The sequence below is a fragment of the Eriocheir sinensis genome, chromosome 9 (genome assembly GCF_024679095.1).
Source record: "Eriocheir sinensis breed Jianghai 21 chromosome 9, ASM2467909v1, whole genome shotgun sequence".
Lineage (NCBI taxonomy): Eukaryota > Metazoa > Arthropoda > Malacostraca > Decapoda > Varunidae > Eriocheir > Eriocheir sinensis.
In genome coordinates, this window is record NC_066517.1 from 11,254,230 (window position 1) to 11,266,730 (window position 12,501).

At 43.5% G+C, this 12,501-nt stretch overlaps 1 protein-coding gene across 4 annotated transcripts in view; it reads right to left on the minus strand.

The window, feature by feature from the left end:
- LOC126995917 (acetylcholine receptor subunit alpha-like) overlaps nucleotides 1-12,501 on the minus strand; it is a 57,009-nt gene that overhangs the window by 24,915 nt on the left and 19,593 nt on the right. For all 4 annotated transcript variants that reach the window (XM_050855816.1, XM_050855814.1, XM_050855815.1 and 1 more), the window contains exon 2: nucleotides 6,615-6,724. In XM_050855816.1, the coding sequence (XP_050711773.1) occupies nucleotides 6,615-6,724 (110 nt within the window). The remainder of the gene's footprint in view (nucleotides 1-6,614; nucleotides 6,725-12,501) is intronic.

Sequence of the window (12,501 nt, forward strand, 5' to 3'; positions counted from 1 at the left end):
CCTGGGTTGTCATCTTTTGACTGAAGTGACAGGCCAGCAGGTCAGCCTTTTCCCGGCTGGTGATGGCCAGGTCTCCGTCAGGTTTCCTCAGGGGCGGGATACGTTCCTGGGGGGTATGGCCTTGCTGTTCCTTCACCAGCCCCCACCTCTCTCTCTCTCTCTCTCTCTCTCTCTCTCTCTCTCTCTCTCTCTCTCTCTCTCCTGCCTTGTTTCTCCTCCCAGATTCCTTTCATTTTTATCTTTCTTCTCTTCCTTCCTCTTCTTTCTTTAATCCTCTTTCGTTCCTCCAATCTCCTCTCTTCCTCCTCCTCTTCTTCCTTCTCAATCTCTTGCTCTTTCCTTTGTTTCCCCTTTCGCTGTCGGTTATCATTCTCATTCTATTTCCCTCTTTCTCTCTTTCTCTCTTCGTTTATCCTCTCTTCTCTCCTCCCTTTCTCTTTCTCAGTAGTTCTTCTTCCACCTCGTTTTCTCTCCCCTTTTCCTCTTTTCTCTATTTTTATCCGTTCTCATCCATTTATCCCTCCAATCCTCTCCCATCCCTTCTTCGTTTCTCTCTTCCTCTACATCTTCCTCCTTCGTTCCTTTAAGTACCTGAACAAGCTCAGCAACGTTGATCACTCCAAATTCTTCACGCTACAAACCAACCTGAGAACAAGAAACAACGGAAAAACAATTCAAGCAAAGCGATGCAATACCGACATCGGCAGGAGTTATTTCTCGAATAGAGTTGTTCGCCACTGGAACAACCTTCCTGCAGAAGTGGTTAGCGCAGAGACCATCAACTCCTTCAAGAAACGCATTGATCGCCACTTTGGTGCATCGGGAGTGAACTAAACGTTCCCAAGAGTAGATACACAAGTGCTTTAATCCTTCCCTGCAAGCCACTCCTATGGCAAACGGATTGATTAAATCACTGAACCCAGGCAGCCTAGTATTGAGCCAACAGGCTTTCTGCTGCCTGCTAGTCCATGTTTCCATGTCCTCTCCCCTTGTTCCTTTCCCTACGCCAGCTAACTATATGGCGTCAGTCTACGGCTTTCACACGCCTCTTTTAGTGATGTCATCTCCTTCAAGTCCATCCCCTTCCTTCCTTCACCCCTCCTTCCCTTTCCCTCCCATCAACCACCCCTTTCTCCCCCTCTCCTCTCCACTTCCATCCTTTCCCTCTCCTCCCTTGCTCCTTCCTTCTTTCCCCCTCTCTTTAACCCTCCTTCGTCCTTTTCTTCCTTCTCTCGCATCACAGCTGCCTTGCTGAACAGAGGTGTCTCGCTCTTCGCTCCTACCAGGTGTCGCAGTCAGGTCACGATGCCCTGTCAATCGTTTTGCGTGCCACTCCTGCAGAAGGGAGTTCACGAAGGACTTCCTCAACAAGGAGAACGATGAGTATACTGTGTGTTTCTTCTGTGAAACTGAACACAAGGTAAGTGTTAAGTTAGAAGCGTTAGATAGTAAATTACAGTTTCTGGAGGGGGTGCTAGGTATAGATGGTGCGAGTGTCGGGGAGGGAGATTTCAAGGTTGTTGAAAAGGTAGAGAGATTGGAAGATAGAGTGGGTGAGGTAGAGAAGAAGGTAGATACATTAGATTCCTTCCAGCCTGTTAGAAAAGGGGGAAAGGCTGTAGCAGTAGATGTTAGTTACAGTGGGGTCGTGACGAGAAACAGGTTTCAGGTGTTAGGAGACCAAGTTGAGAATGATCCTAGCATCGTTCTTGTCGGGGACAGCTTAGTTAGACAGCAAGACCGTGAGTTTTGTAGGAAGGGAGCGAGGCGTCGCCATGTTGTTTTCCCAGGAACCAGAATTGAGGACGTAGCTGAGAAGGTTGACGACTTAGTCGCTACTACCTCAGAGGAGACAATGTTTGTCTACGTGGTAGGAACAAACAATGTAGCGAAAGGTAGATCAAAGGAAATTGTAGACAAATAAAGGAAATTTGTCGGAAAACTAAAAGAAAGCAGGAGACGTTCTGTAGTGTGTGGTTTGCTCCCCCGCCATGATTTTAACTCCTTCACTCTCAGTAGAATGCTGGGAATAAACGAACGTGTCAGGGATTTGTGTAATAGTAAGGGAGTCATGTTTGTGGACGTATGGGATCATTTTATTCATGACAGAAGCCTGTTTGCAAACGATGGCCTTCATCTAAATTGTGTGGGCAAGGCGAGGCTAGGCAGAGTTTTAGATGAGGAAATTTCGAAAGAGCTAAGACAGGTGCAGCAACGAGGTGAGGTAGCTTCCGGCTTAGCCGGGAGGAAACCACACCCTGATAGTGAGGTCAGGCCGCAGGTGTACAGTACTGCGCAGGATGTCAGGTCACCAGACCCACAGGTGAGGGGTACTGAGGTAGCAGTGAGGTCAACAGCCACGCAGGTGGTTGGTGAGGTAGGGGTAATTGAGGATAGTCAGGTCTGACGCGCTATTCCAGTGACACGACAGTTGATAGATGGCGCACACTCGACGAATAAATTAAACATCTTTTATGTAAATGCCCGTAGCATCATTCAGAAGCGTAGCCACTTGATAATACATGCAATTACTGAAAAACCCGACTTCATTTTGATCACGGAAACATGGCTGAATATGCGCGATAAACATCACTTAGGTGAAGTAGCTATAAATGGTTACAATGCGTTTGCTAAGCGTCGTTTACACAAAAAAGGTGGAGGTGTAATAATATATGCGAAAAATAATTTAGAAGTCATTCAGCTAAACATTGCCGGAACAGAGGCTTATGATTCATTGTATGTATAAGCAACGATCAATAATGAAAAGTATGTTCTGGGCGTAATTTACCGACCTCCTAAATCAAATGAAGATATTGATGGAAATCTCTACGCAGAGATAAATAGAGTTATCAGAAATAAAAATGCAATAATATACGGTGACTTCAATAACCCCTCCGTTAACTGGAACGCACTTTCTGGCGACAGAGAAGGAGAGAGATTAATTAACTTTGCACAAAATCCATTTCTTAATCAAACTGTTACCATGCCGACACGCGGAAATAATATTCTTGATTTAATCTTCGCGACCGATAGCCATCTCATAACTGCCTGTGAGGTAGGCGAGCCATTTGCAAGCAGCGACCACAACATTATAAGATGTACTTTGAATATTGAAACAAAAGCACGAGCAAACTCACTCTTAATACCTAATTATAGTAAAGCAAATTTTATGGACCTAAAAAGAAAACTGGCTTCAGTAAATTGGAATCATTTGCTCAACAACGTCAGCGTTCAAGAAATGTATAATCGTTTTACTGCAAAAATCACTGCGAGTGTAAATAAATTCATTCCGCTCAAGCCACGAAGGACTGATAATAAAAAACCGTTGTGGATGAATAATTACCTACAAAAAATCTTCGTCGAAAAAAGAAAACTGTAAGAAATATAAACTCACATAATTCACAGGATCATATTAATTACATCAATGTCAAGAGAGAGAGCGAAAGGAAAATCAGAAAACAGAAACGCGAACATGAGATGAAAATATCACTCGATGCTAAGAAAAATCCCAGGTTATTTTTCAGTTACATAAGAAACAAAAAAACTGTTAAAAATAATATCGGCCCACTCCTATTAAGTGGCAATACGATTAGTGATGATAAAGGCATGGCGTCAGTCCTAAATTCAACCTTTAGTAGCGTATTTACAAAAGAGAACATGACATCGATTCCAGCCCCGAAGAAAATTTTTCACGGCCCTGAAGAACATAACCTTGCATTGACCGAAATTGATATCAGCGAAGTGCGTGCTTACTTGCAGAAAATAGATCCAAATAAATCTCCGGGCCCCGATAATTTATCTCCTCGCCTGTTAAGAGAATGTAGTCAACAGCTAGACTTACCCATAACATTAATATTCAACAAGTCATTAGCACAAGCCAGTGTGCCTCTCGAGTGGAAAAAGGCCAATATTACCCCGATCTTGAAAAAAGGAGACAAAAAACAAGCCAGTAATTATCGTCCTATCAGCCTTACGTCTGTCCTAATTAAACTATTCGAAAAAATAATCAGGGATAAAATGATCACTTTCCTTGAAACAAATGAATTGATAACTAATAGTCAGCATGGATTTCGTAGTAATCGGTCTTGCCTTACCAACCTACTAACCTTTTTCAACGATGTTTGTACATGTTGGGACGCCCGAAGCCCATATGACGTAATTTACCTAGATTTTCAGAAAGCGTTAGATAAAGTTCCTCACGTTAGGCTTATTTCAAAACTGCGTTCCCACGGTATTAACGACCATCTATGAGCGTGGATTCATGACTGGCTCACCGACAGAGAGCAACGTGTAGTTCTTAATGGTGAAGCATCGGATTGGCAACCCGTCACCAGTGGCGTTCCCCAAGGTTCGGTCCTGGGGCCAACACTTTTCATAATTTACGTGAACGACTTAGAAACTGATATCCTTTCAAAAGTAGCCAAATTCGCCGACGACACCAAATTAGGAGGTACGGTAATGAATAGTCAAAGTTGCGAGAACATTCAATCAGACTTAATAAGACTTGCCGACTGGAGCGAAAAATGGCAAATGAGTTTTAACGTAGATAAATGTAAAGTAATCCACATAGGTGAAAAAAATCCTAACGTTAAATATCAGATGCAAGGACATGAGCTCAGCGAAGTAAAACAAGAAAAAGATCTTGGTGTCATTATCAGTAACACTCTTAAAATGAGTGATCAATGTTCTGCAGCGAGTAAAAAAGCCAATATGATGTTAGGATTATTATCAAGAAACGTTGATTATAAATCACCCGAACTTATGAAGAGATTATATTTAGCATTTGTAAGACCACACCTAGAATACGCCGTTCAGTTCTGGTCACCGAACTATATCAAAGATCAAGTTTTGCTATAAAAGATACAGCGACGAGCAACCAAACAAATTCCAGCGCTCCGAAACTTGCCATATGACGAGCGTTTAAAGCGTTTAGATATGTTTTCCCTAAGAAAGCGAAGGATAAGAGGGGACTTAATTGAAGTGTTCAAAATCCTTAATGGATTCGACAACATTAACCCAGATAGTCTATTTCAGAGAGACACCAACACAAGAACACGCAGCAACGGTATGAAGTTAAAGGGAAATCGATGTAACACATTGGTGTACAGAAGTTTTTTCAATAACAGAGTCGTCGATCACTGGAATAGACTCCCACCGTCAGTAGTTAGCGCACAGAGTATCAATAGCTTTAAGTCTTCTTTGGATAATTACTTCAGGGATATAAGATTATACTGACCCTTTTTCGCATGTTTTCAGACAGACTGCAGCAAGACCTCAACCTATATTCATATAATTCTCCCCCACAACCTAGATTGCAAGTAGCGAAAGTCAACAATAGAGTAAAGCAACAGTTAATGTCCGCATGACAGGTGGAGTGAGGTGTGGGTGCAGTAAGGTGACAGGTTACTGGTGCGTACCTAGTACCGCCGGTAAAATGAGGATCAAGCCTCCACCTGTGCCCCTGAAACTACACCTCACCCATCATGAGTATTAGGGGGGATTCTGGGGCTGCCCTGTGTAGGCCACTCGTCCTCTTCCAGTCTCCCTGTATTTCTATGTTCTTATGTTCTTGTGTAATGAAGTCATTTCCCCCACAGCTTAGGTTACCAGTAGTGTAAGTTAAGGGTAGTAATTTCCTCTTATTTCTCTCTTTACTGTAAAATTTCCATGTCCCTTTCTTCCTTAAAGGTACATGGTGTTCTCTTCTAACTATTTCCTGCCGGCACGTTGCCGGAGGGAGAGGTGGGTGGGGAGCAGCCTTCATCTATTCTGTCCTGTTTTACAACACGTAGATTACTAATAGTAGCGGTAGTAAACAGACACCCTCGCCATAGACCGATAGGTCTTCTGGTGTCTGTTCTTCCTATGTATTCCTATGTATTCTTTCCCCTTCCTTCAACCCTACTTCCCCCTACCTCCCTTCTTTCCTTTCCCCTTCCTTTCCCTCTCCTCGTTCCTCCTTTCCTTCTCGTCTCCGCTTCTTTTTCCGCTGTCATTTTCTTCTATGACTATTCCTTCCTTCACCCCTCCTTCCCTTTCCCTCCCATCACCCCTCCTTTCTTCCCCTCTCCTCTCCCCTCCCATCCTTTCCCTCTCCTCCCTTGCTCCTTCCTTCTTTTCCCCTCTCTTTAATCCTCCTTCTCTCTCCCTTCTTCGCTCTTTTTTTTCTTCTTTTTTTCCCCTTCCTTTAACCCTACTTCCCTATTTCCCTCTACCTCCCTTCTTTCATTTCCCTCTCCTCGTTCCTCCTTTCCTTCTTTTCGCTTTTTTTTTTCTCCGCTGTCATTTTCTTCTATGACTATTCCTTCCTTCACCACTCCTTCCACCTCCCTCCCTTTTTTCCCTTTCTTCTTCTTCCTTTCCTATTTTCCTCTTCCTTCCTCTTCTTCCCAGCCACTCACTTTGTATGGAGCACGATCTTCACTCCTCCTTTAAGCCTCCCTCTCCTCCTTTACCCCTCCTTCCCCTCTTTCCCCCTTCCCTCTAACTACAAATAATTTCTTATATGCCAAGCCCTTCACCCCTCCTTCCCCGTCTTTCCCTCGCCCTTCTCTTCCTTCTATCTCTTCCCCTCCCTTCTCCATTCCCCCCCTCTTCCTCCTCCCCGTACTCACTTGTTGTAGAGCACGATGTCTGGCCGCCACACGTGGTCGGAGGGCACGTGCAGCATCAACACGCCGCCGTACTCGTCGGGGTCCCACTTGAGCTTGTAGTCGTACCAGAACTGTGGACACGAGGTAGGCTTAGGTTAGGTTAGGTTAGGTTAGGTTAGGTTAGTGGGTTGGAAGGAGGAGAAGCTTAAAAATAGAGAATGAAGATGATGGTGAGGATTTTTTTTTTACGACAAAGGAGACAGCTGAAGGACACAAAAAAAGGAAACAATAATAAAAAAAAGCCCGCTACTCGTTGCTCCTAAAATAATCCAAAGAGATGGCCGAAAGAGGGGCCGAAAAGGATGAGAATGTGGATAAAGATAATGAGGATGAGGATGAAGAGATGGAGAAGGGAGAAATGGGAGAGGGAAAAGAATAGTATAAAAAGACGAAGTTGGGCAAGGTCAGTAGTGTGAAAAGAGGATAAGGGTAAGAGAAAGGGGATCAAGAGGATGATGATGATGATGAAGAAGAGGAATGGTAACTGCAAGGAGAAAAATAGCTGTTCTGAAGAGACGGTGATGTAAGGTTAGTGAACTGAAAGGAAGATATGAAGACGACGAAGAGGATGATGATGATGATGATGATGATGAAGAAGAGGAATGGTAACTGCAAGAGGAAAAATAGCTGTTCTGAAGAGACGGTCATGTAAGGTTAGTGAACTGAAAGGAAGATATGAAGGCGACGAAGAGGATGGAGATGAAAAGGAGGAAGATGAAGGGAAAACAAGAAGAAAAATATGGAAAACAGAAGTCCAGAAAGGAGGAAGATCAAAATTAATAAGAGGAGGAAGAGGAAAATGTTGGGAGAAATGGAGACGAAGGAGGAAGAGCAGGAGGAGAAGGATAAAGAGGAAGAGGAAGAGGACGAAGACGAGGAAGAGGGAGAGGAGGAGGATAATTGAGTCTGAAATACATCTATGCAAGCCAAATCTGCGAATATATATATGAGGGAAAGAGGAAGAGGAGAAGGACTGAAGGGAGAGGAGAAGAGGAGGAAGAGAAGGAAGAGGAAGAAGAGGAGGAGGAGGAGGAGGAGGAGGAGGAGAAGGAGGAGGAGGAGGAGGAGGAGGAGGAGGAGGAGGAGGAGGAGCAGGAGGAGGAGAAGGAGGAGGAGGTGGAGAAGGAGGAAGAGAAGGAAGAGGAAGAAGAGGAGGAGGAGGAGGAGGAGGAGGAGGAGGAGGAGAAGGAGGAGGAGGAGGAAGACTAATCCCCAATATCCTTCAGGTCAGAGAGGACGTCAGGTGTTTCTCTCTCTCTCTCGTAAAGGTATTGTCTAAGTTCTTGTTATCTATTCTTAATTAAACTCATCGATCTCAAAATCTGGTAAAACTCTTCAACATTACCTGTACAAAACCTGTACCGTACAATATTACTTTAGGTTACCTTGTACCTCTCTTTTAAAACTCCCCAGGTAAGCTCCAGTTTTTATTTTACCTGTACTTAATTGTACCTGCTCATATGCCTCACTAAACCCCTTTCACTTTTTCCATCTCACCTTCCCCTTTTTCCTATCCCATCTTTGCATCTTCCTCTTCCTCTTTCTCTTCTCCTCCTTCCTTTTCACTCTCCTTGTTATTCTTTTTAGTTCCCTTTTATTTCATCCTCTCCGCTTCACGATCCTTCAAATTTCTCCTCTTCCTCTTCTCCTCCTCCATTTTCACCCTCCTTATTCTTATTATTTCTCTTTTATTTCATGCTTTTTAATATTCATCCTCTCTCCTTTACGCAATTCTTTCTCCTCGCTCTTTCTTGTTCATCTTGTTCACCTTTTCCTTTATATATTCGTAACTAGTAGGCGGTGGCCGAACTGGTAGCGTACTGGGCCCACATTCACCGCGTGATGGACGACGCGGGTTCGAGTCCCCACGCTACCACTCGGATTTTTCAGTCACCGCCGAGTGGCTTAAAACTACCCACATGCTGTCCTGAAGACCACCCATCAACCCGGACTCTAGAGGAAGCCGTCCAAGCGAATCAAGAACGAGTTGCGGGGGGCAGCATGAGCCAATGCAGGATGGCGCCACTATAAACACTCGCCTGCGCCAGAACGGGCTGGGCCGACCATCAGGCCCCACCTGGAAGAAGCCTTGGGCCGACCATCAGGCCCCACCAGGAAAATGCCTACCGGCGCAACAGGCAACGACGTAAAAAAAAAAAAAAAAATAAATAAATAAAAAAAAATAAATAAATATTGGTTTAAAATTTCTTTGTATGTGTTTAAAAGCAACTCGGTAAGACATATTTTGGTATAGTCTAATCTACTTTCTCTCTCTCTCTCTCTCTCTCTCTCTCTCTCTCTCTCTCTCTAATCCCTTCCTCCTCCTCCTCCTCCTCCTCCACCTTCTCCTCTTTCCAGAACGCGGTTAAGGTTTTCAGAAAATTATAATACAAAAATCGAGGCTTGTTACCGGGAAAAATTTAGATTATTATGGAAAAAAAACTCCCGATATAATAAAGTTTTTGCCGGAACGAGAAGAGGGAGGGAAAGGAGGGAAGGGAGGGAACGAATGATGGGGGATGAAGGGAATGGGGGAATGAGGGAATGATATTGAGGGAAATGAGGGAATGAGATGAATGAGGAAATAAGAAGAATGAGGGAAATGAGGAATGAGGAAAAGAGAGAATGAAGGAAACAAGAAGAATGAAGGAATAAGGAGAATGAGGGAATCAAAGGGAGACGGAGGAAATAAAGGGAAAGAGAGGAATGGAGGAATGAGAGAAGCGAGGGAAATAAGGAGAACGAAAGAATGAAGGGATATGAAGAAAATGAGAGAAATGAAGGAATAAGAGGAATAAGAAAGGAGGGAATGAGGGAATGAGAGAATGAAGACAGTGAGATAAACAAGGGGGATGAATGGATGAAGGGAATGAGAAGAAATTAGAGGAGTAAGGGGATGAGGGAATAAGGAAAATGAGGGAGTGAAGGGCAGGAGGGGACAGAGGGACGAGGTGGTTGATGGTGCGTTGAGGGGAAATAGGTGGAAATGGCGCGGCGCTAAATGGCTCAGGGAGGAGGAGGAGGAAGAGGAGGAGGAGGAGGAGGAGGAGGAGGAAGAAGAAGAAGAAGAAGAAGAAGAAGAAGAAGAAGAAGAAGAAGAAGAAAAGAAAGAAAAAGAAAAAGAGAAAGAAAAAGAAGAAGAAAAAGAAGAAGAAAAAGAAGGAGGAGAAGAAGATAATGATGATGATGAGGAGGAAGAGGAAGAGGGAGAGAGAGAGAGAGAGAGAGATGAGTAATAAGACTATATAATGAATGACGGTGTGAAGAGAACGTGTACTCTCTCTCTCTCTCTCTCTTCGTTCCCCTCTTTCATTAACCTAACTATAACCTACAAAAGTGTTAGTTATATACCTCCTCCTCCTCCTCCACCTCCTCCTCCTCCTCCTCCTCTTCCTCCAAATACAATTATCAGATGATGGCAACGTACAGGAAGCCTGGCTAATCTTTAAAAATCATTTACTCACTCAGCAGAACACGTTTGTCCCATTGTGCGTGAAACGAAGTAACACTAAGAAAAGCCCAATTTGGTTTAATAGCGAAATTAAACACTCGGTTAAGGAGAGAAAATTGTCTTACAGTCTAAAGAAAGAACAAAGCACGCCCGAAAACATTAGACTTTATTATGAAGCCAGGCGGCGAGTAAAAAGATTAGTATGTCAGGCAAAGCGTAGATATGAAGAAAACATTGCAGCCAACTGTAAAAATAATCCGAAATCCTTCTTCAGTTACATAAAGAACAGAAAGGCAATCAGAAGTGGAAATGGACCCTTAACAAACAGCGACGGTGCCCTAGTGACTGACAGCCAACACGTTGCGAACTTATTAGACAATTACTTTTCCTCGGTGTTTAATACTAGCAGTCTTCCCACCACCACCACCAACACCACCGACGACAACAGTACTAACGTAAATCTCGAACATGCATTGCCTAACTTTATAATAACTACAGATGAAGTCCTAAAAGTTCTCCAATTCCTTAAAACAAATAAAAGTCCCGGACCTGACAAAGTATATCCAAAAAAGAGCGAAATACTCTCCTCCCTCACAACCGTATTCAATATATCCTTGCGACAAGGCATCGTCCGTTTGGATTGGAAAAAGGCTAAAGTGACACCGATTTTTAAGAGAGGAGACAAAAAATACCAGGTAATTACAGGCCCATTAGTTTAACTTCAGTTGTAGGTAAGCTACTCAAGAGCATAATTAGAGACAAAATTGTGAGTTACCTTGAAAGCCACTCATTGATTGGGGATTCACAACATGGCTTCCGTAACAAAAGATCCTGCCTATCAAACCTATTGACCATTTATAACGACCTCCTTTCAGTTTATGACGTAACTAAATCATTGGACGTAGTCTATGTTGATTTCCAGAAAGCGTTTGATAAAGTTCCACATCATAAATTACTTTATAAATTAAATCAATATGTATTGACGGTCAAGTGCACCAATGGATCGCGAATTGGTTGAGCAACAGACAACAGAGAGTTGTGACTGACGGATTTAACTCAGAGTGGGCGCCGGTCACTAGTGGCGTCCCTCAGGGCTCGGTTCTTGGCCCAGTGCTCTTCAATTTTCACATCGACGACATGGATGTTGGAATCAATAATCGCATTAATAAATTTGCAGACGACACAAAGATTGGTAACTCGGTTCTCACTGACGAAGACAGGCAAAGCCTCCAAGAGGATTTGCATAAAATTTCAGCTTGGTCTGATAGATGGGAGATGCCCTTTAACGTAGACAAGTGCCAGGTCTTTCAAGTTGGAACAAGAAACAAGAAGTTCGATTACGAAATGCGCGGCGTCAAAATCAAAAGCCTTCAATGCGTCAAGGACCAGAGTGTCAAAATCGCGTCAAACCTCAAATTCTCACAGCAATGCATCGATGCAGCAAATAAAGCGAACAGAATGTTGGGCTTCATTAAAAGAAACTTTTTATTAAAAAATAAAGAAGTAATACTTCCGCTCTAAAATAGTTTAGTCAGACCCCACAGTTTCGGTCTCCCGACCATGCAAAGGACATTGCTAAATTAGAAGGTGTTCAGCGTCGAGCAACAAAAATGATCACTTCCTTGCGGAACAAACCCTACGAAGAAAGACTTTTCGCTCTTAACATGTTCTCTCTTGAGAAACGTCGCCTCCAAGGAAAACTGATCGAATGTTTTAAAATACTTAATGGATTCACGGATGTGGACAATTCAAAATTGTTTATGATCGATAACACTTTGGGAACGAGGAATAATGGTACAAAACTTAAATGTAGACAAGTAAATTCTGACTGCACCAAATTTTTCTTCACCAACGTTGTAGTGCGAGAATGGAATAAGCTCCCACCTTCAGTGGTCCAGCGTAACACGATTGACTCCTTTAAAAACAAGCTCGACCGTCACTTCCTTCAACTTAATATTAACTAGAGTTGAAATGCAAAGTTTTGGAGTCATCTGTTTAATGTAAAATCACTTAGGTTTAAGGACAGACCACCTAGTCTGGACCATGGGGTCTGTGTGATCTGATTTTCTATGTAAATCTGTGTAAATCCTCCTCCTCCTTTTCCTCCTCCTCCTCTTCCTCCTCCTCCGGTTTATCTCAGAGACCGACAGGAATTATTCTCTAACCGAGTCATTCATCTTTCGGATTTTTAGATTTTTTCCTCCTCCTCCTCCTCCTCCTCTCTCTCTCTCTCTCTCTCTCTCTCTCCGCATATGGTGACACGCCGAGAGGGAGTGATGGAGTGAATGCATGCCCCCCCTCCCCCCTCTAGCGCCCCCCCCCCCGAAAAAGATAATGGCCTGCCTCCCTTCGTCGCCTCCACCGCCGCTGCCTTCCTCTGTTTGCCGATAAAAGTGG